This window comes from Scyliorhinus canicula, chromosome 2 (assembly GCF_902713615.1).
Source record: "Scyliorhinus canicula chromosome 2, sScyCan1.1, whole genome shotgun sequence".
Taxonomy (NCBI): Eukaryota; Metazoa; Chordata; class Chondrichthyes; order Carcharhiniformes; family Scyliorhinidae; genus Scyliorhinus; species Scyliorhinus canicula.
The window spans coordinates 49,247,542-49,272,083 of NC_052147.1; the positions used below are offsets into that span (position 1 = coordinate 49,247,542).

General features: G+C 49.5%; 1 protein-coding gene across 3 annotated transcripts in view; it reads left to right on the forward strand.

Moving 5' to 3' along the window:
* The first annotated feature begins 1,379 nt into the window (after nt 1-1,379).
* LOC119953515 (60 kDa lysophospholipase-like) overlaps nt 1,380-24,542 on the forward strand; it is a 161,869-nt gene continuing 138,706 nt past the window's right edge. Inside the window, exons 1-4 of one of the 3 annotated variants that reach the window (XM_038777890.1) lie at nt 1,380-2,004; nt 6,514-6,631; nt 9,933-10,047; nt 12,824-12,949. In XM_038777890.1, coding sequence (XP_038633818.1) covers nt 1,908-2,004; nt 6,514-6,631; nt 9,933-10,047; nt 12,824-12,949 — 456 coding nt within the window. In that variant the 5' untranslated portion in view covers nt 1,380-1,907. Of the gene's footprint in view, nt 2,005-5,762; nt 5,972-6,513; nt 6,632-9,932; nt 10,048-12,823; nt 12,950-24,542 lie in introns of those variants that run through there. The other 2 variants (XM_038777883.1, XM_038777897.1) reach the window with 2 other exon arrangements.

Genomic DNA, 24,542 nt, shown 5'->3' on the forward strand with positions numbered 1-24,542 from the left:
CAAGGTGACCAACTTATCCACCTCCTTTAAAAAGCTTTTGGCAAAAAGAGTGGCAGGCACTGAAATAAAAACAAAAATCGCGGCAGCACATTCATTTTAATCACCTGCACCTGACCTGCCAGTGACGGAGGAAGACTATCCTACCTTGCCAGATCGGCCTTCGCTCTCCCCACCAAACTAGTAAGATTGTACCTACGGAGCCCTCTCCAGTCCCACACCATCTGCACCCCCAGATACCTAAAGTGGGTCAGCCCCCCTACACCTGCCCTTACCCCCAGCCGGGACATCACAATATATTCACTTTTTCCATGTTTAATTTATACCCTGAAAAGGACCCAAACATTCGGAGAAGCTCCAAAATACCCCCCATCGACTCACTCAGCTCTGATATATACAGTAATAGATCCCTTCCACAGCCCTGAGCTCCTCAGCGTGATGGCCAAAGGGGTTTGCCAGTATAGATTAATTGAAGGAGAGGGTAGAGCTCCCGAGAGGAAGTGAGTTTAGGTACCTGCAGGTAAGGGACTTTGCCCAAACGGTTTTGAAAGAGTTCCCCAGGTTGCCGAGGTGCACACTGCTGGAACAACTGTGGAAGGGGAGGGCAGGATCGGAGACATATACAGGTGGCTGGAAGAACAGGGAGGTGAACGTGTGGTGAAGATTAAGGAGAAGTGGGAGGGGGAGCTGGAAGGGGAGATAAACTGGGAAGTATGGAGTGAGGCACTACGAACGGTAAATGGGATCTCCATGTGCGCAAGGATGAGCCTGATACAGTTCAAGGTTGTACAAAGGGTACACATGACATGGGCAAGTATGAGTGGTTTCTTTCAGGATGGCAGACGAGTTTGAGAAGTGTGGGCAGGGACCAGCGAATCATGCACATATATTCTGCGGCTGTGAAAAGGTGGAGAGATTCTGGGCAAGAGTAATCGCAGCGCTAGCAAGGATAGTCGGGAAGGAGGTTAGGCCGGACCCTCTGGTGGCGCTATTTGGGATATCAGAGAAGCCAGAGCTGATTGAGAGGAGGAAGGCTGATGTGCCTTTCTGATTGCCCAGCGGTGAATCTTATTGGAGTGGCGGTCGACATCACCACCGGGAGTAGCGGCCTGGCTGAGGGACTTTCTTCGACTGGAAAAGATCAAATACAAGGGGTTCAGCGGAGGTTTTTGAGGCAAGGTGAGGGATGTTCGTGACCATGTTTGAGGAGTTGTCCATTGCGGGCGGGGGGGGGGGGGGGGGGGGGGGGTGAAAAAATGTCAAAATGTATAGTTTGTTGGGAAGTTTGTTTCCCGAATTGGAATAAAATACATTTAAAAAAACAATTGCACTTCGGTTTGGTTGGCAGACTCACTCCTCTTCATTCCCAAACTGACACCTTGAAATCTGCTGAAGGCCACACTTGCTTTGGCAATTCTTGCCTGTGTCTTGTCATCAATGGAGACATCTCAAGAGGGTGTGCTGCTGAGAGAAGCGGGCCTGGCCAGGGACTGGCCTTGAGAGGGCTTTCCAGGAACAGCTTCAAGTGCTGATGGGAAAGGCCATGCATGGCAGAACCAGCCCGTGTTGCATCTTCCGTCCAGTTCTGAACCCAGAGCTCAAGAAATGTCATAGGAAAACAAGAAGTCACAGTTATGTTCTTGGAGACGTTGGTAATGTTCGCCGCCATGGAAGACATTGGAAAAACATGTTGCAGGTTGTTGGTGCCTGCAGGCAGCCATGGTTCATGGGAATGGGGGTGTTCCCGAAAGGAGCCAAGGTCCGTGTTAGAGAGATGTTACTGAGAGGATATTGACGACAGGCTGTGATGTCACTGACCTGCCTCTACCTCCTTTTGCTTCTTTTGGTTCCTCATTCTGCCCCTTTTGCTCTGTCGGCGGAGAAGCCGTCGGAACAGGAGTCCCAGTGATATGGCGGAATTGGAGAAAGTATTCCAGTCGGAAGAGAAGAATGTGCTGGTGATATATACTGGAGGGACCATCGGCATGGTGCTGAATTCGCATGGAGGTACTGCACGGGGTGGGGGCTGCAAATGCTAAAGACAGAAATGAGTGTTGCAAAGTTTTAGAAGGAAGTGTCGGGATGGCGAAGAATTCCGTGATGTTCAGCGTGGAATATGGTGAATAGAACAGCAAAGGAAACAGGGATGAGAGCCCAAATATTTGTAACACTAGAAACGATTAACTGACGGAGCAGAGCCTTAAAGAGCAACAAAGTTATTTTTTCAAGTGGAACAAACACCAGGAGTAGCCGTTTAAAAAAAGTCAGGAGGGTTTCAGGACCAATTGGAGAGGGAGTGAAGTGGCTTAAAAACACACGTCTTGTGGAGTGGGCTCCTGGACCATAGGTGCAAACATTGGGAGCGAAAAATGAATCTTTGCAAAAGACCATCTAATATAGGAATCAAAACGAAATGACTTTTTAAAAAACCATGGGGACCAGGGCTGTGAGAGGTCTTCTATTGAGTTAATAGAATAAACATTGTTTTGCTTTAAAAAATACTTTTTTCTATTTCCAACTGCGCTGGATTTTGGGATCGAATGTCAAATTCAAAGGACAGTCGGGGACGCTCCTGGTTTCATTTGCATTTTTTTTTAACGTGCTTCACTTGCAACACATTGGAATAAAATAACATTTTCACAGCATGTTTCCCTTTCGGTGCTTTTAACCAGCTCTGTTCCAGGGGCTGGTTTAGCACAGTGGGCTAAACAGGTGGCTTGTAATGCAGAACAATGCCAGCAGCGCGGGTTCAATTCCCATATCAGCCTCCCCGAACAGGTGCCGGAATGTGACGACTAGGGGCTTTTCACAGTAACTTCATTGAAGCCTACTTGTGGCAATAAGCGATTATTATATTATGTGTAATTGGAAAGTTCTGAAAAGCAATTCCGACGGGCAATATACACTGGTCATGCCATGAGGAGACGGCACAAACTCTGTGCACAAGTTCCCCACGTATTGATGAATATGATGCAGCTGGTGGTTTGTATTGGACATAATGGTTTCAACAAGCAGGAGGGTGGAGCTGGTGTTGAGCTGCTTTGTTGTAAAACCTAGACTGGTATGGGGAAAGGAATATTGATGTAGCTCACTGGTGACCTGAATCTTTGATTTTGCAAAGGTGAATGTTTTAATGCTCCAATTTGGGGGAAGGGGGGGGGGGCGGTTGTGGGGGTGTGTGCAGTAATGGGGGCCTGACGGGCGCAGAGGTTGATGGAACCGTTTGAGGTTGTTGCCGTGGAGTTGGAGGTGTCGGGCGAGGTGGCCAAATCCTCAATGGAGAATATACCCAGCAAGAAGCTACGGCTACACCTCTGCTTCCTGGGAATCGTCGTCTGTTACTTCTATTCCTGCATTTTACAAGAGATGATGTAAGTACTTGGTGTCCAAGACAGAGAGCACGAGTGAAAAAAGGCCATTCACTTAACGAATGCAAAATGTCCTTCCACCAAGGGGCAGCACGGTAGCATTGTGGATAGCACAATCGCTTCACAGCTCCAGGATCCCAGGTTCGATTCCGGCTTGGGTCACTGTCTGTGCGGAGTCTTCCCATCCCCCCCGTGTGTGCATGGGTTTCCTCCGGGTGCTCCGGTTTCAAAGATGTGCAGGTTAGGTGGATTGGCCAGGCTAAATTGCCCTTAGTGTTGGGTGGGGTTACTGGGTTATGGGGATAGGGTGGAGGTGTTAACCTTGGGTAGAATGCTCTTTCCAGGAGCCGATGCAGACTCGATGGGCCGAATGGCCTCCTTCTGCACTGTAAATTCTATGTAAATTCTAAATTCTATGTAAATGGTTCATTAAAGCGGAATACCTCCAATATATCATGTGTAGGTTCTCCCCATGTCTGCGTGGGTTTCCTCCGGGTGCTCCGGTTTCCTCCCACAGTCCAAAGCTGTGCAGGTTAGGTAATTGGTCATGATAAATTGCCCTTAGTGACCAAAATGGTTAGGTGGGGTTACTGGGTTACGGGGATAGGGTGGAGGCGTGGGCTTAAGTGAGTTGCTCTTTCCAAGGGCAGTGCAGACTTCTGCACTCTAAATTCTATGATTCTATGAAAGAAATGTGATGTAAAATATTTAGAAGTGAAATTTCATTTTGGAAAACACTTGTGACACCTATGTGCGCCCAAGACTAATATTAATGGCAATGGAGCTGGGCAGGAACATTCTGGCCGTGAGGCAGCCAGGAGGCTCTGTTCCTGCCACATAGCTTCAGCACTGTCGACTATCAATGGGTTTCACAAATGAAAAAGCATTCTGGGCAGCTCGGGGGCGCAGTGGGTTAGCCCTGATGCCTCACGGCGCTGAGGTCCCAGGTTCGATCCCGGCTCTGGGTCACTGTCCGTGCGGCGTTTGCACATTCTCCCCGTGTCTGCGTGGGTTTCGCCCTCACAACCCAAAGATGCCCATAGGGCAGCACGGTAGCATTGTGGATAGCACAATCGCTTCACAGCTCCAGGGTCCCAGGTTCGATTCCGGCTTGGGTCACTGTCTGTGCAGAGTCTGCACATCCTCCCCGTGTGTGCGTGGGTTTCCTCCGGGTGCTCCGGTTTCCTCCCACAGTCCAAAGATGTGCAGGTTAGGTGGATTGGACATGATAAATTGCCCTTAGTGTCCAAAATTGCCCTTAGTGTTGGGTGGGGTTACTGGGTTATGGGGATAGGGTGGAGGTGTTAACCTTGGGTAGGGTGCTCTTTCCAAGAGCCGGTGCAGACTCGATGGGCCGAATGGCCTCCTGCACTGTAAATTCTATGAATTCTATGTGCAGGATAGGTGGATTGGCCACGCTAAATTGCCCCTTAATTGAAAAAAAAATGAATCGGGTATTCTAAATTTAAAAAAAAAGAAAAAGCATTCCCTGCCACTGAATCACACGTGTTTCCCATGCACACCAACTGTACTTAGTATTGTAATTGTAGTTACTTGGGAAACAGGGAAAAGAGTTGAAGTGGTTAGGCTGATGGGAAGGACATGCTGTTGACAAAATCCACCTCCCGTCACCCACACATGTGAGGGGGGAAACAAAACAAAGGTATTTTAATCATGGAATTTACAGTGCAGAAGGAGGCCATTCGACCCATCGAGTCTGCACTGGCCCTTGGAAAGAGCACCCTACTTCACCCCATACCTTCACCCGAATCCTGTAAACCAGTGACCCCACCTAACCATTTTTTGACACGTAGGGCAATTTAGCTTGGCCAATCCACCTAACCTGCACATCTTTGGACTGTGGGAGGAAACCGGAGCACCTGGAGGAAACACACGCAGACACGGGGAGAACATGCAGACTCCACACAGATAATGACCCAAGCCAGGAATCGAACCTGGGACCCTGGAGCTGTAAAGCAACTGTGCTAACCACTGTTCTAGCGTGCCGCCCAACAGGGCCGGCTCAAGGTACCGGCAACTCGGGCAGTCGCCCGGGGCGCTATGTGCTAGGGGGCGCCATCATGAGACAAAAACATAACTTGTTTGAAGAGAAAAGGAACCAGAAGAAGGAAAGAAGAGAGAGACTAAACAAATTGTGAGTTAAACCCTCACAATCTTAGTTTGGGCTACAATAAGCTGAACAGCCACAAGTGGGCTGAAAGCAAACTTTAGGAGAATAATGCCTCACACTCTGAGACTGGCTCGGAATTTTTCCTCCTCGGAGCGCTGCAGTTTCTGAGCTGCTATTTAGCCCCCTTGGAATGCTAAAGAGTCAGGTATTTTAGATTAACTGGGTCTAGCAAGCTTCCCGAAATTTCATCATACTTCTGGTGCTCTCGAAGTGTTGTTTAAAAAAACACACACACACAAGGAAGGCAGATTTTGCCGCCGTAAATAGCATTGGAGGGAGTTTCTGGGCACTCCTTGCCGAGTTAACCTTGATTAAAAAAGATGTGGGTTGTATGCTGCCAAACCCTTTGCACTTCTCACTAAGTGGCAATGAAGAAACAGACAATTGGCGTCTGAGGTCCTGAATCTAAAAAGTGGTAGGTCAAGGTTCTTGGCTATTTGTTCTCTTTAATTTTTCTCTTATGAACCAATATCTGGTGTCATGTTTTGCAAGTAAATTCTCACAAGTATTCACTGTTGAAAATTACTGCTGGAGGGGTAATATTGTACCTGGGCAGCTCCTGCTGCGATGTCAGGGGCCAAATTATATTTAAAAATTATACTTGTAAGGGCGCCGAAGTTCAGCTTGCCCATGGCGCCAGCAACCCTAGGGCCGTTTCTGCCACCCAATCAATTCCAATGTTTGGAATTTTGTACCATTTGAATTAAAACTGCTTGAAAATTACACGATTTATTCATTATTAGCACTTTATTTAAAAGTTTTGTACATATTTAATCGGAAATCCTCATAATTTCTCCAAAACTAAACACATTGTGTGTGTGTGTTTGTGTGTGTATATAGCTTGGTATGTCTAGCAACTATTACACGATTGCCAATGGTAAATGCTTCTAAAGGAAGCAGGTTTGACCAATGCATTTGGTTACAAATATTTATTTGATTTGTTTCCTTTGTTTTTAGTATATGTACCAAAACCAGGCGCCCTTATAAAAGCCCTTAAAAAAATGCCAGGCCTACATGATGTAGAATATGCCAAACATCACGGGTTTGACAAGAGGCCCGATACTTTGGTTCTTCCGTAAGTAATTATTCTTTCAAACTCCAGAAATACTAAACTTCAGAAATACATGGTTAACCAATCTATATTCCAGACAGGATAATGTTGAACTCAGCTTCTATCAGGCAAAGTGATATACCGGTAGATATTATATACAGCTTGGTTTGGTTCAGGGCATTCTTGCTTCCCAATGACAAGGCGGTGTGTTCAAGACCTGCACCAGGACTTAAATGTATAACCCAGGCTGACACTTCAGTATTGAGGAGGTGCTGCACTGTCAGAAGTAACAACCTGTGATGAAACATCAGATTTTATGATGGATAATGGCGCACTTCAGAATTAAAAGACGAGCAGGGAATTCTTTTGGAGTCGTTGGTTTCTCACAATTTATTGATAGTTAAGAAAGAGCAGGTGTTCTGTTTGAGCGTTTCCCCCACTCTGGTCTTTCCAGGAAGCTCCTCAGAACTGCAATTAGATCCAAAACCTGCTCAAAAGGGGAAGCATTTCAGAGTTTTTAAAAAAATATTTTAATTCTCCCTTTTCATAATTTTTCTCCCGAATTTACACCCCCAACAACAAACAATAATCAACAACAAATATATCAAACCCCATAACAATAACAATGATCCCATCCTCCCACCAACCCCCAAATATCAGCCCGCATGTTTACATAAACAAATGACAAAAAAAGGAATCAGGGATTACCCATAGCCATCTTTAACACACATAGCTACCCTCCCCCGCAACCCACCCACCCATCCCCCCAACTAATGTTTTCCAATTCTTGAAAGTGCATAATAAATAGTGCCCATGGCTTGTAGAACCCCCTCTGAGCTTCCCCTCAGTTCGAACTTAACCTTCTCAAGGGTCAAGTATTCCAACAGGTCCTCCCGCCACGCTAGGGCACAGGGTGGAGAGGCTGCTCTCCATCCCAACAGGATCCGCCTTCGGGCGATCAACGATGCGAAGGCTACAATATCTGCCTCCGCACCCGTTTCCAACCCTGGCTGGTCCAACACCCCGAATATGGCCTCCTGGGGACCCGGGTCTAGTTTCACGCGCACCACCCTGGAAATGACCCTAAACACCTCCTTCCGGTACTCCCCTAGCTTTGGACAGGACGAAAACATATGAATATGATTAGCCCCCCCCCCCCCCCCCCCCCCCGCACAACGTTCAGACGCATATTCTACCCCTTCAAAGAATTGGCTCATCCTCGTCCTCGTGAGGTGTGCTCTGTATACCTTCAGCTGTATCAGCCCCAACCTCGCACACGAGGTGGAGGCATTCACTCTCCGGAGCACCTCACACCAGACCCCCTCCTCTATAACCTCTCCCAATTCTTCCTCCCACTTTGCTTTGATCCCCTCCAGTGGTGCCGTATCCTTTTCCAACAGAGCTCCGTATACCACTGACACTGTCCCCTTCTCCAGTCCCCTTGTCATCAGCACCTCCTCCAACAACATGGAGGCCGGTTCCTCCGGGAAACTCTGTATCTTCTTCCTGGCAAAGTCCCGAACCTGCATGTATCTAAACACTTCTCCCTGCTCCAGCCCATACTTCGCTTCCAGCTCCCTCAATCCTGCAAATCGACCCCAAAGAATCAAATTTTTTAGGGTCTTAATCCCCTTCTCTTCCCATTTCTGAAAACTTCCATCCCACCTCCCTGGCTCAAATCTGTGGTTCTCCCGAATCGGCATCTCCCTTGACCCTGCCCCCAACCCGAAGTGTTGGCGAAACTGCCTCCAGATTTTCAATGAAGCTATTATTACCGGACTCCCTGAGTATTTCCCCGGAGCTATCGGGAGTGGCGCTGTTGCTAGTGCTTTCAGCCCCGACCCCCTACACAAACTCGCCTCCATTCTGACCCACTGGGAATCAACCCCCCTGACCCAGCTCCGCACCTTCTCCACATTCACCGCCCAGTAGTAGTACATCAGGTTAGGTAGACCCAAACCCCCTGCCTGCCTTACCCTGTGTAGCAGCACCTTCCTCACTCTGGCCACCTTCCCTCCCCATATGAACGAGGTAATCCTTCCCTCAATCTCCCTAAAAGGAGACTTTTGGAGGAAAATCGGTAGGCATTGAAAAATAAACAGAAATCGCAGCAATACATTCATTTTAACCGCATGTACCCGACCCGCCAGTGACAGAGGGATACCATCCCACCTTGCCAGATCGGTTGAAGCATTTCAGAGTTAATGGACTGTGAAGAGCTATAAAAACAAACAAAAGTTGAACCCTCTTTTGACGTAACTTGAACCTGTCAATCAAGAGGATTGCAAAAGGTAATGGACCATGAAATTGAATGTAAACAATGTAGTTCAAAGTTTTTCGGCTTCCCAGCATGCCCAGAGGCAAAGGAGAATGAAATTGACTGAAAAAAACACCTCAAAGGTTTTCCAACACATCAAAGCGAAGACTTTTACCTTCATTTTACAAATCTTTGAACTTGAGATCCTGGAAGAGATGGAGGGAAGGTTTTTAACTACAAGTTGACATGCTGAAAGAGAGTTTAATGATTTTCAAAGCTACGGAGAGAAGACCTATCATATGATCCCCACTGTGGGAAAGACCCCCAACCTGCGTCCTCCAGTCTCCCATAAAGGTCACTGGAGGTAAGTGTAGAGAGGGTATTCAACCTCTCTTCCCTCCCCCCCCCCCCCCCCCCCCCCCCCCGCCCCCCTTGAGTCCACAGTTCCAGACTGGCACTGTCAAGGAGTGGGGCCTGAAAGGGGAACTGCAGGGGGAGGGCTGAAAGGAGGGGCTTGAATCAGGGAGGGGCCTGAAGCGGGAGGGGGCATTTTCTGAGCCCACAAATGGGTGTCATTCACTTGAGGGGTGGGGAGGGGAGTGCCTTGCCAGTGATTTTATTTTGGGGGGGTCCTTGCCAGCGATTGTGGGGAATGGTGTGGGGCTGCAATATTATTCTGCAATCGGGGCACCCTTTTTAAAAGGATGCCCAGATCTCTGATCTCTGAACTATCAGTGAACTTAGACTCCACCCCTCTCAAGGCAAGCACAAAACCCACTCCTCCTAAAACGTTTCAAAGTGCTGCTGTATCCCACATGAGCAGGTTTTCCTGCTGGTGACAGCACTTTGATTTTATTTGATGCCTTGCTGCACGTGCAAAACACAACAGTTTATTTACTGGCCTTTTTTGTTGATGTTTAGTAAGTTTTAAACCGTTTCCATGTTGGAAATCAAAATCTTGTTTCTATAATTTTGCTTATTTAAAAGTTTAGTTTCTGGCCCATTTGTTGAAGTTGAGTAGGTTCTAAACATGTTGGAAATGAAAATCTTGCTTTTTGTTTTATTTAGGAAAATATCTGAATTCAAGAAAAGGATTGCGTACAAGATAATTGAGTATTCACCTTTGCTGGACTCGTCTAACATGACCGCAGATGATTGGAAAAAAATTGCAAATGATATCAAGGTAAGCTGAGACTTGGGTCAAGTACCATTAGGGACAGCATGGTAGGTACACTGACAGTGCTGTTAAGGAGGGAGATCCAGGGTTTTGACTTAGCACAGTTGCTTCACAGCTCCAGGGTCCCAGGTTCGATTCCCGGCTTGGGTCACTGTCTGCGCAGAGTCTGCACGTTCTGCCCGTGTCTGCGTGGATTTCTTCCGGGTGCTCCGGTTTCCTCCCACAGTTCAAAGATGTGCAGGTTAGGTGGATTGGCCATGCTAGAATTGCCCTCAGTATTCAAATAAAGGTTGGGTGGAGTTACTGGGAGTACGGGGATAGTTGGGTCGGGTGCTCTTTCCAAGGGCCGGTGCAGACTCGATGGGCTAGATGGTCACCTTCCGCACTGTAAATTCCATGATTTGGAAGATGATTTTGAAGACCTGAAATATCTTGTGTGGGGGACTGTATCTTATGCAGAGTTCTTACTGTCACATCAGAACTGTGAGCAAAATCTGAACCCATTAATTTTTGTTCCTACTGCATTCTTCTTTGAAATTCTGGGCCAGGGAGCTGTTTCAGTCACTCTGCTTTGCCGCATTTGGACACAGGTTGAGGGTTGGTGGTGGATCATTTCTCAAACGCCTCTGGGAATTCTGTTCCAGTATCCCACTCTGATCCAGTGGATCCCATGACTGATGAAGGAGGCATGAGTTCTGTACTAGTCCTTCTAATGGCCCCAATGATATATTGCACCGAAAGGGTAATCCATCCCTGAAGGCTTAATAGGCTTTAAAGTCAGCAGGAAGCTAATAATTTTGGGCCTTAGATTTTTATCTGTGTTGATTGCAACAAAGCTGCTGGACCATAAAATCATCGCCGATTTTGAAACTCAAATACTGCAGTTTCATCTTTGTACACCTGAGCATTGTGTACCATCTTTAAGGTCAGGTGTCAGATGCTGGGAATAATGCGGCAAGTCACTCACCTGCTGATTCTCTTCACTTGCCTGGATGAGTGCTACTCCAGCAACACTCAAAAGGTGTGACAACATCCTGGATAAAGCAGCCTGCTTGATTGGCACCCAATCCACCACCTTAAAAATTCACTTTCTCCACTACCGGCGCATAGTGGCAGCAGTCTGCATCATCTACAAGATGCACTGCAGCAACTTGCCAAGTCTCCTTCGACAGCACCTTCCAAACCTGCAACCTCTACCACATAGATTCCTGTGAACGCCATCACCGCCAAGTCCCCCTTCAAGCCACCCATCATCCTAACTGCAACTATATTGCTATTCTTTCATTGTTGCAGGGTCAAAATCCTGGGTCTCCCTCCTTAACAGCGCTGTCAGTGTACCTACACCAGGTGGACTGCAGTGGCTCGAGAAGGCAGCTCACCATCACCCTTCTCAAGGGCACTTAGGGATGGGGAATGAATGCTGGCCTAGAGGGCAGCACTCACACCCCAAAAAATTCTTTTTTTATAGTTCAGTATTATGCTAGCTGCATAATGCTTTTACTAAATAACTTATAATTCGGGCCAGAATTTTCCGATATATTTTCAAAGTGGTCGCAGATAGCGATGGCAGCCCAGTGGCTGCTTTGCCATGTTTTCTCGTCACATTGTCAAACACTTTGGGGGGAAAAAAAGGAAGTGGTAAGCTCCACCTGCAACCTAGGCCGCTGAAAGATTGAGGTGTCCTTTTTAAGGGCATCAGAGTGAGGGTACGCATGAAGTGAATGGACAATTAAATGTGGGGGACTATCAGAGGTAAAGGCCTGATAATGAGATGCAAATTGATATTATGTCATTGGCGGGAGGTGGGGACAATCGAGCGGGGAAATTCGCTAGCATAAAAGCCGTTTTGGGACTCTTGCTCGATTCTCCGAACATGGGGGTGAAACATCCTGGCCTAGGTTTCTTTTACAACTTTGACATATTTGAGATGACATTTAGAGGCAGAAAAACAGGCATCAATATGTATGAATATCCACAATCCTTCTATTGTACTCCTTTGGTAAGAGTGCAAATGAGGCCAGGACCCAGATATTCCTGAGTTAGATCGAAGATTCCATGGGGCCCGATTAGTGGTGCAATCTCCATCTTCCCCTTAGGCAGGTCATTAGTGTAAGAAGGAATGAGCTTAGGAAAGCACAAACTTCCAATGCCAAGTATTCTCATGTTTCCCAGTTGACAGGCACCTGGCCCACAATTGGATCATCTAGGCCCCGATGTGGAGCTCCAGGCTGTGATTGTGGCTTGAGTCCAATTGAAGAGCTCTTTAAATATCTTTAAATACCCTGCTTTCTTTCTGAGGGAATCCTGGAATCAACCCCAACTCTCCGCACTCTCTTGCATGTTGCAGCATCCTATGGCAGGTGGGTATGCTGCCCAAGTCCCCATAAGTGCTGTGTATATTGAGCTGCAAATTTTGGTAGTGGTAGCATTGGTGCTTCAAGCTGAATACACTTCAGCACTTATGTCAGATGTCGCTACAGTAGATTTGAGTGCCAAAAAGTGCTACATCATTTGAGATATAAATACTATCCTTGGCCTCAAATGGTCAAATCAATTATTATATTTTTTTTGTGCTATTTTTTCAGCTTCCTTTTAACAGCACGTTAGCTTGAAGTACTTGATGTACAAGACGAAAGTTAACAATGGTCTCATTCATTGCAGAGTAAAATTTGACATTGGTTCCGTCCTAATAACCAACTGCTGCTGTTAGAGTCCTTGAGTAGACATGAAACCATTCTGATAGACCTACTGCTTTCTAAGCGTAATGTTATTCCTTCCCCAGAAAAACTACAAAAAGTACTGTGGTTTTGTGATCCTTCATGGCACAGATACGATGGCTTATACAGCTTCAGCCCTTTCATTCATCTGTGAGAACCTAGGAAAACCCATCATCTTGACTGGCTCTCAGGTAAGTTTCGTTTGTAAGCTTTGTACGTTTTAGACAGAAACTTTATCCACTGCCCTGGATTTGCAAGGGAAAGGAAATAGTGATTTTGATTTCTCACAATAAATGTAGAATTTAACTCTTTGTGGTGAATTAACCGGTGTATTAGTATCATGTCCTGCCATTGTGTTACAGCTATGTTATGTTGTTGACCTTGTGGGCTTCACCTATGGGCCATTGTGTGGCTTCACCCACAGGGGGATATGTTGGGGCATGTACGGGCTCCGCCCATGGCTCCTCCCCTTGAAAGGAAGTACAAAGAGCAGTTGACCTGTAGGCGGATCACAGTATTGTACCAGTCGCAGGCAGGCACTGTTCTAAGCTGATTAAAACCTCGGTTTACCTCTACTCGTGTGAACCTCTACTCGGTTTACCTCTACTCTACCCGATGAACAGAAGCTGAGCCTCCTCCACGCACGCGCGAGCCGTCGCATTTCTATTCAGTTCGACGAGGCCTCCTCCTACGCAGACGCCCTCGTGATGCTCGAACGCCTCTTCGTATGACCCGTGAACGAGGTCTAGGCGCAACACATCTTCACCACTCGCCGCCAGCGCCCCGGGGAGTCGCTAGATGACTACCTACGCAACCTCAAAGCCCTCACATGCAACTGTAATTACCAGGCCGTTACGGCCACTCAGCACGTGGAACTCCCCGTCCGAGACGTCTACGTGGCGGGAGTCCGGTCGAATTATGTGAGACAGCGCCTGCTCGAAAAGGGGGCCCAGGACCTGGACGACACGGTAAAGTTAGCCACCTCTCTGGAGGTTGCGTTTCAGAGCCTTACTCCCTTCCCGGTTGACTACGCGACCCCCTCGTCGGCCCCCGAACAAAGACTCCCCCTGGCCTGTGCCGCGCGGCCGTCCGCCCGTCACGGGGGACTACCCTGCTATTTTTGGGGCCAGTCTCAACACCCCGACATCCCTGCCTGGCCCGCAACACGAACTGCAGCAGCTGCGGGAGAAAAGGACATTTAGTCAAAGTCTGCCTGGCCAGGTCTAAGAACTCTAACTCACAGGCCCAATCCTCAGACTCACAGGTCCGTAGACCCCGCAGTGTGGCAGAGTGTCTGCTGACTTTGCTCCTTGCAGACGCGTCATCAGCCTCGTGCTATCAGTGGGGCGGCCATCTTCCAGCCCTCACAGCTCGTGTGACGCACGGGGGCCGCCATCTTGGCCATCCTCCCCGACGCGGCTGGCCACGTGCGATCCATGGGGGCCGCCATCTTGGATTCCATCCTCATCACCGCCCGCCACGCTAGACCAATGGGGGCTGCCATCTTTACCATCCTCCCCCACGTGGCCGGCCACGTGCGATCCATGGGGGCCGCCATTTTGGATTCCATCCTCATCACCGCCCGCCACGCTGGACCAACGGGGGCCGCCATCTTGGCCGCCATCTGATATGCTGCTCGACGCGTATGATCAATATGGACAGTCATCGCGGGGCCGTCCCAGCACCTCCGATCATGCCGCAGGCTACCCACAGCTCGGCGCGGTCACCCTGGACCAGTCGCGACCCAAGCACTTCCGGAGCTCCATGATGGCCGTCAGGGTTAACGGGCACGAGATGCCTTGCCTCTTCGACTCCGGGGGCACAGAGAGCTTCATTCACCCGGACATGGTAAGACGCTGCTCGCTCCCAATTTTCCCGGCGCAACAAACCATTTCCCTCGCCTCTAGGTCGCACTCGGTGCAAATCCCAGGGTGCACTACTACAACCCTCGCAATACAGGGCCCTGAGTACGCTAACTTTAAATTATATGTGCTCCCAGACCGCTGTGCTCCTCTCCTATTGGGACTAGATTTCCAATGCAACCTCAGGAGCCTAACCCTGAAGTTCGGGGAACCCCTGCCCCCACTCACCATACGCAGCCTCGCAACCCTAAAAGTCGACCCTCCCCCTCTCTTTGCAAACCTCACCGCCGACTGCAAGCCAGTAGCCACTCGAAGCAGGCGGTATAGTCTGCAGGACAGGACGTTCATTAGGTCCGAGGTCCAGCGTCTCTTGCGGGAGGGTGTCATCGAGGCCAGCAATAGCCCCTGGAGAGCTCAAGTGGTGGTCGTCAAGACCGGGGAAAAGTTCCGGATGGTGGTTGATTACAGCCAGACCATTAACCAGTATACGCAGCTCGATGCGTACCCCCTTCCCCGGATTGCAGACATGGTAAACCAGATCGCACATTACCGGGTGTTCTCCACGGTGGATCTGAAGTCTGCATACCACCAGCTCCCAATCCGCCCGGAGGACCGCCACTTCACGGCTTTTGAGGCAGACGGCCGCCTTTTCCATTTCCTCCGGGTCCCCTTTGGCGTCACGAATGGGGTTTCAGTGTTCCAAAGAGAAATGGACTGAAAGTTGGACCAGTACGGACTGCGGGCCACATTTCTGTACTTGGACAATGTCACCATCTGCGGCCATGATCAGCAGGACCACGACGCCAATCTCCACTGATTTCTCCAAACCGCCCAAACCCTCAATCTCACCTACAACAAGGAGAAATGCGTTTTCCGCACAACCAGACTAGCCATCCTTGGCTACGTCGTGGAGAACGGGGTCCTAGGGCCCGACCCTGACCATATGCTCCCCCTCCTGCAACTCCCTTTCCCTCACTGTCCCAAGGCCCTGAAGAGGTGCCTTGGGTTCTTTTCATACTACGCCCAGTGGGTCCCCAATTATGCGGACAAATACCGCCCACTAATCAAGGCCACCATCTTTCCAATGGCAACTGAGGCCCGTCAGGCCTTCAGCTGCATCAAAGCGGACATCGCCAAAGCTGCGATGCGCGCGGTGGATGAGCCCGTCCCCTTCCAGGTGGAGAGCGATGCATCAGAGGTCGCTCTCGCCACTACCCTCAACCAAGGAGGCAGACCAGTAGCGTTCTTTTCACGCACTCTCACCACCTCTGAAATTCGACACTCCTCGGTCGAAAAAGAAGCCCAAGCCATCGTGGAAGCCGTGCGGCACTGGAGGCATTACCTTGCTGGCAGGAGGTTTAGCCTCGTCACCGACCAACGATCGGTAGCCTTCATATTCGACAATACGCAGCGGGGCAAAATCAAGAACGCTAAGATCTTGATGTGGAGGATCGAACTCTCCACCTATAACTACGATATAGTATATCGTCCTAGGAAGCTCAAGGAGCACCCAGATGCCCTGTCCTGTGGCACATGTGCCAGCGCGCAAGATGACCGACTACGGGCTATCCATGATGACCTCTGCCACCCGGGGGTCACCTGGCCCGTCCATTATATCAAGGCCCGCAACCTGCCCTACTCCACTGAGGAGGTCAGGGCCATGACCAAGGACTGCCAAATCTGTGCGGAGTGTAAACCGCACTTCTATCGACCAGATAAGGCCCACTTGGTAAAGGCATCCTGGCCCTTTGAACGCCTCAGTATCGATTTCAAAGGCCCCTCCCCTCCAATAACTGCAATACATATTTCCTCAACATCATAGATGAGTTCTCCCGCTTCCCATTTGCAATCCCCTGCCCCGATATGACCACGTCCACTGTCATTAGAGCCCTGCATAGTGTCTTCACCCTGTTTGGTTTCCCCAGTTATGTCCACAGCGACCAGGGCTCATCGTTCATGAGCAACAAACTGCGTAAGTACCTGCTCAGTAAGGGCATTGCCTTGAGCAGGACTACCAGTTATAATCCCAGGGGAAACGGGCAGGGGGAGAGGGAGAATGCGATGGTCTAGAAGACGGTCCTACTGACCCTGCGGTCCAGGAATCTCCCAGTTTCTCACTGGCAGGAGGTCCTCCCCGCTGCGCTCCACTCTGTCAGGTCCCTCCTTTGCACGCCCACGAACGAGACTCCACATGACCGCTTGTTTGTTTTCCCTAGGGGAGCTACCTCAGGGGCCTCGCTTCCGTCCTGGCTGAAGACACTGGGACCAGTCCTCCTCAGAAAACACGTCAGGAGCCATAAGACCGACCCTCTGGTAGAGAGGGTCCAGCTCCTGCACTCCAACCCCCAGAATGCTTATATCGAACACCCCGACGGCCGACAAGATACCGTCTCCCTCCGGGACCTGGCGCCCACAGGCTCCACCACCACCGCCTCAGCCCCCCCACTATATCCCGCCCAACTTACCATGTCCAGCGCCCCCCGCCCCTATATGGCTCCCACGCTCCCTCCCGCCCGCCACACCGGTCCACAGGAATGATGCTCCAGAAGAGACGCTCCCGGAGTCCACGCCTGTGCCCGCCCCACTTCCGATGCCAGCACAGATGAGCTCGACACCCGGACCAGCAGCCACACCAGAGCTTCGGCCATCGCTGAACTTACGAGCCCGTCACCCCCGCCGGACTTCATTTTTGTAACAGGGGGTGAATGTGGTGAATGTATAGTACTAGTAATTCACCAGTGTATTAGTATCATGTCCTGCCATTGTGTTACAGCTATGTTATGTTGTTGACCTTGTGGGCTCCACCTATGGGCCATTGTGTGGCTTCACCCACAGGGGGATATGTTGGGGCATGTACGGGCTCCGCCTATGGCTCCTCCCCTTGAAAGGAAGTATAAAGAGCAGTTGACATGTAGGAGGTTCACAGTCGCAGGCAGGCAATGTTCTAAGCTGATTCAACACGTGGCTTTGAGTGAATTGATGGTCGCATCACTCTTATAAATCATCAGTAAGACAAATAGGATTGATTTTGTTTCTGGTATTGAGCTGGCTGGAGCACCAGACCGTGTCAGACAGGCACTCTCAGCCCCACCAGTGCTACAATACTTTGATATTCGAGCACCTGTATTTATCTCAGCAGATGCATCCCAGCACAGACCTGGCACAGTCTGCATCCAGAATATCAGACCAATAGCCTTTGCGTCAAGGGCCCTCATTGACACTGAGGTTTGTTCCGCACAAATCAAAAAGGAACTCCTTGCTCTCGTCTTCACCTGTCAGAAATTTCAAGACATCATATGGTGGGTGGCACGGTAGCACGGTGGTTAGAACTATTGCTCACAGCACGAGGGTCCCGGGTTCGATTCCCGGTTTGGGCCACTGTCTGTGGGGCATCTGCGTGTTCTCCCAGTGTCTGTGTGGGTTTCCTCCGGGTGCTCCGATTTCCTCCCACAAGTCCCGAAAGACGTGCTGTTGGGTAATTTGTACATTCTGAATTCTCCCTCTGTGTACCCAAACAGCCGACAGAATGTGGCGACTAGGGGATTTTCACAGTAACTTCATTGCAGTGTTAATGTAAGCTTACTTGTGACAATAAAGATTATTATTATTATTATGGTGGTCCTGCAACTATTGAGACTGATGATCAGCCACTGATAATTATCGTTAAAAAGCCTCTCCACGCTGAGTCTGCACGACTGCAATGCATAATGTGAAAGCTGTAACACTACAATCTGAGTGTTGGTAACAAACACGGTAAGGAGCTGTACTTGGCTGATGCCTTCTCCAGAGCCTTTTTGCCCACTACAGGCCTGGCAGATTGTTAGGAAGACATAAACATCATGACAATAGAGGTGTTGTCCTTTCGTATAATCCAGGAACTCAAAGGTGCCTTACAGGTAGACAGCACTTGCAGATAGCTGGTCAACATCACCATCAGGGGCTGGCCAGAGTCCTCAACGTAGCTTCCCCATTAGCTCCGTACAGTATGGACTGATGCTACCTGGCCAGATATTCATCATCCCTACATCTTCAGAGATACTACACCCAACAACTTCACCAGGGACAGCTTAAGGTGGAAGCAACAAATACAGGGCAAGAAATCACTATACCGCCCTCTGTGTACGCCAACATGGGGCAGGAAGTCTCCAGATATGCACCATGTAGTGCACTCAAGCCACATCAAATAAAAGAACCACTGTAGTTACATGAAGTCCCGGATGTCCCCTGGTTTTACAGTAGCTGACATGTTCAAATGGACTGGTAAGCAGACAACGCTCACCAATTCATCTCCACTGAATTTATAAACTTCAAACACACAAGGGACTTTGAGTATATCACGTGCAGCTCCCTCTACCCACAATCCAATAGTCTGGCAGAACGGGCAGTACATTCAGCTCAGCATCTTCTGGAGGAAAGTGCCTGGGGTCACACAGATTGTGATGCGGCTCTCCTCAGCCTGTGAAATCTACCACAACAGGGTCAGCCCTCGTCAACACAACGACTCTTCCAGGCACACCGGGGCCACAATTCCTACTGCTAAGGCCATGCTGCAACTCAAACATGAAAGCAATATGAGCCGTACCTTCATGGAATGCTGATCAAGAGGCAAAACGCACTATGATTAAAATGCCCACAGATGCAGCCCTCTCATACCTGGTCAAATGGTCAGGATCCAGACCGCAGGTGCCCATGACAAGTTGGCAGTGATACACAGCCATGCCCCGCAGCCAAACAGTTATCTGGTAGCCTCAGACGGTGCGCACTATGTACGCTGACACGGACTGCAGGTATTGGAACCTGCACCAACAGATGACATATCATCCCAGTCACCTAGCCTACAACACAGGTCCATATACAAGTGGACACGGAGGCTCATCCAGAGGCCTACACAGCGAGCGCTGCATCCACTGAGTATACTGACAGATTCCACACCAAGGGTACCAGCTTGAGAAAAATTACAGCGCAGCCAACCAGCACAATCACATGCTCAGGATGTGTTATCAAACCATAAAGGTTCCAGGACTATGTCATCAACTAGTCTACAAATGACCTTCGAATCTCGGGCGTGATCTACTGGCTGTGCCCCTCGCTCATGTGCGGCACTTGGGTGCCAGCCTGGCACTGCGGAGATGTGAGAATGGCATTTTTCCTGCGCTGGGGAAACGTGAGGTGGGGTGTGGGGGGGGGGGGGCACCTTGAGGACACGCTGATAGGTGACTTGGGGCTTTGAGGGGTCTGGAGGTTGCATGGAGGGGATCACGAGATTGGGACACTTTTTAAATGGTGTCCTGATAGCCTCCTATACTGAGGAGTTCTAGTGAACAGAGTTCCTCAGTGCCAGAAACAGGACTAAGTGCAGCCTCGTTGGGGAGTTTCTCACTGAGACCCCGAATTGCAGCAAAGATCACCCAGCTAAATGTGGCACTCTATTGCAATTCGGTTAGATCGCACCCCCATCTTTACACAAAGAAAATGGGTGGGGGAGGGGGCAAGGATGATGGGCTATGCACCAGCTGCAACAGCTTAATTCATATTTCACCATATGTAAATATGTACTGTTATTCTGTTCAATCCTTATGTTATACAATGGTTCGGACACAGTTACTCTTCGTACACACTGTTACATCTCCGTACCACTGGATCTTAAACGGGAAAGATATAGACCGAGGGGCCATGTGATGATGTGGCTACTGAAGGGTCATGTGACAGGAACATGGGAGTTCTGCCCGGAGTGTGGGCGGAGTAGAAGTATGGGCTGGCTGCTTTGCCCGTGATTGAAGTAGTCAGTCTTTGAGAACCCTCCACTTCTACGTAAGTGGCTTGGTTCTTGGAATATGGAATAAAATTTCTAAACCTTTTGACGATGCCAAACTTTCAAATCATCTATAACGTCACATAGCCGCAATGGCGTGGGGCTGCCCACAATGGGAAACCCCATTGGCCGGCTGGCGAGAGGGAGAATCCCGGGTGCGCGCCGCACCAGATTTCCAGCTCAGGATGTTTTGTTGAACTTTTATATAAAGCTCGGGCGAGGTTCATACTTGAATATTGCATCCAATTCCGGTGACCACAATACCACACTTTAGGAAGGGTATGAGGGTCCTGTGGAGGGTGCCAAAGAGATTTACCAGAATGTTTCCAGATTTTAGTTACTCGTGTAAGTAGTTTTCAAAATTTATCTTTATCTGAACTAAGATTTATGGGGTTCGGTTGTTTGCAATAACCCCTCCAATCGTAAATCACATAAGATTCTAGAGACTTAACCATATGGCAAGAAAGAACACTTTAAATGATGAATTCAGAAAGTTTATTCGCCATTAAAAAGGTAACAAGTCAGAAAGATAAACAGCAAAGTATCAATTAGCAGTAATTAACAGGAAGTGAAGAAAGCTTAACTTTAACAATTGAACAAATGCTTTGCTACCCTTCTCAGACCAGGTCGTGAAGTGACAACATGGAAAATAGCACTCAGCACATCACTCTCTTCCCATCTCTTCTTCACTGTATCTCTCTCTCCCCCTCTGCCCGTCCTTACCCAAAATGTCTTCCCGGGATCCTTTTTTTATACCTTAAAATACTGAAAGCCCATCTTAGCCAACTGTTGTAAAATAGCCAATTGGTCTATAACTTGTCAATGATGGAATAAGAATTAGCACACTGGTGTTTAGCTAATTACACATATTTTCTCAGTTTTAAGACAATGCTTTTATTCAAACTATTTTTCTTAGCTTGAGGTAGGCTTGAGTGTCGAGCAGTAATTGGTCAACATACCTTTCATTTGTAGTTGCGGCCCTTAGGCAAGGGACTATTTAGTCTTTCTCCTAGTCTAGGTTAACATTCATGTTGTCTCTTTATTCCATGGGCTGAGAAGCACACAATAATATTATTCTCATAGCATTTTAAAAGTTTGTATTAATAATCATGTGTTTATAATATGCTTATAATTACAAAATCCATAAACATTTGCATTCCAAATTACATTTCCAGCCTTTCAAACATGTATATTAATCAATTACTTTAATTGTCTCACAATTAAGACTGTCTACGTAATCAATCTGGCTGATTTCCAATAATACTGGTTTCGTTTTTCTTAAAATGGTTTCCATCAATTTTGGCAGAAAATGCTTAAGAACATATTAATGCAGATTACAAAATGATAGGCGCCCTTAAACTAGTGATTTTGAATTAGCAACACTAGTTTGCATGGAAAAGCTGGGTTTGTTCTTGTGGTAAACCACGTTATTGTGTTTAGTGTGATATATTCACTGTGCTGTATTGTACATGCTTGGGCTTGTCCAGGCTGGCCTGGGGCTCCTCTCCTCGGGGCTTCTGTATAAAAGTGGCAAGTCTCCACCTCCGAATCCAGTTCGGGCCCAGAGGCATGAGGCTTGCTGTTCAGCGTATTAAAGCCTCAGTTACGTTTATCACTCGTCGTCTATTATTGATGGTGCATCAATTTAATACACTAAACTTCTAAAGTTGGACTATTCACTCAAGATGAACTCCTCACTCAAGCCTAATCGCTTGGAACTGGACCCACAAGTAGCTGCCGCTACAGAGACTTTTGAACACTGGCTAAGCTGCTTCACTACCTCATATCTTTCAATGAAGACTTCACGGACCTCCGGAAGCAGGTCGTCCATGCACGGGTGAGCCCAACAGTCTTTAACCTCATAAGGGCCGCCCCCTCGTACGCGGAGGCGATAATGCTGATAAAATGCTGATAAATACGTGAAATCCGTTAACCAGGTACCTCCTCGCCACAAGACGCCAACGCCCTGGGGAGTCACTCGCGGAATTCCTGTGTGCCTTGTGCATCCTCTGTTGAAACTGTGACTGCCGGGCGATATCGGCTACTCAGCACGCGGAGCTGCTGATCAGGGACACCTATGCCGCGGGCATACACTCCAACTACATCCATCAGCGTTTATTAGAAGGGGGGACTCTTGGCCTCCCAGAGACAGTCCAGCTCTCCAACTCACCGGAGATGGCCTCCCAGAATATGGGGGCCTACACCTCCAACCGTGCGGCACCCGCGTGGGCCTCGTGGGCGCAGCCATCAACCGACCCGGGCGCAACACAAGCCTGGCCACGCACCGGCCCGCCAGCGCCGGAGACCCGAAGTGCTACTTCTGCGGCCAGAATAATCACCCCCGACAACGCTGCCCGGCACGGAACGCGACTTGTAACGGCTGTGGGAGGAAAGGACACTTCGCAAAAGCCTGCCAGGCCCGACCTTCCACTAAGTCATCTAGGCCCAGCAGCGCTGCCTGCTGCCTGCCGCGGCCACCCCCAGCTGCCGTGCCACCCGCCATGTTCGACCTGTGGGAGCCGCCGTCTTTAATCTCAGCCGACACGTGCGACCCACAGGGGCCGCCATCTTGGACGCCATCTTGCACCTCGCCCGCCATGTGCGATCCACGGGGGCCGCCATCTTGGACGCCATCTTGCACCTCGCCCGCCACGTGCGACTTATGGGGGCCGCCAACATGGGACCCCTCTGCTGCCTCCCGGGAACCCAGCTCGCCTGACCGTACGCTGGCTGCCGCTACCGCCGACCGTCTTCAGACACTCGTCTCCGTCACACTGGACCAGTCCCGTCGGCACCACCTTGCAAAGTCTACAATGACTGCCCGGATCAACGGGCTCGCGACGGCCTGCCTTTTTGACTCCATGAGCACAGACAGCTTAATACACCCAGATACGGTAAGGCGCTGCTCCCTCCCCATCCTCCGAGAGGTCGGACAGCCAGTCTGCAGCTTTAGGTGGTGCTACTGACCGCCAGCCGAACAGGATTCTACGGTGGGCGATCAGGGAAGCAAAGGCAAGGGAGTCTGCCCTCCACCCCCCCACCATGAATAGATCTGGCTGGTCTGATACCCTGAAGACCACCACTTTCGGGCATGGCTCCACCCTCATCCACACCACTTTGGACATTGCCTCAAAGATTGCCATCCAGTACCCAGCAAGTCTGGGGCAAGACCAGAACATGTGGGTGTTGTTGGCTGGGGCCCCTTGTCATCGTTCACATCTGTCCTCCACCTCCGCGAAGAACCTACTCATTCGGGTCCTTGTTAAGTGGGCTCTATGCACCATTTTTAGTTGCGTTACGTTGAGTCTTGCGCACGTGGAGGTGGAGTTGACCTTGTGCAGTGCTTCACTCCAGAGTCCTCACTCTGTTTCGAGCCCCAGGTCTTCCTCCCATTTCTTCCTCGTTGCGACCAGTGTGGTGTCAGCCCTCTCTACCGGTCGTTCTTACATGTCGCCACGGTTTCCTTTACCTAGGATGTTTGCTTCAAGTAACTCGTCTAGTAGTGTCTGTCGTGGTGGTCGTAAGTATGTCCTTGTCTCCTTCCGTAGGACGTTTTTAAGCTGCAGGTACCTTAGTTTGTTTCCCCTAGCTAGCTGAAATCTCTCCGTCAGTTCATCCAGTGTTGTGACCTTGCCGTCGGTGTATCGGTCCCTAACTGTCAGTGTCCCCCAATCCTGTCTCCACTTTTTAAAGCTGCCGTCAGTGAGCGCTGGTATAAACCTATGGTTGTTACAGATGGGGGCTTTGTCTGACATTTTGGTCTGACTGAATTGCTGCCGTAGTTGGTTCCAGGTCTGGAGGGTGGCTATCACCACCGGGCTACTGGAGTGTATTTTGGGTAGGGATGGGAGTGCCACCATGGTGAGGGCCCGAAGCGAGGTCCCTTTGCAGGAGGCCTCCTCCGCGCGCACCCACTCGGCGTCTGGCCCCTTGATCCATCCCCTTACTTGTTCGGCTGTCGCCGCCCAGTAGTAGAATTGTAGGTTTGGGAGGGCTAGCCCTCCCCTGGACTTTGTTTTCTGTGGGACCTTTTTGGCGATCCGAGCATTCTTCCCCCCCATACGAAGCCATGATTAGTTTGTCTGGTGATTTGAAAAAGGCCTTGGGGAT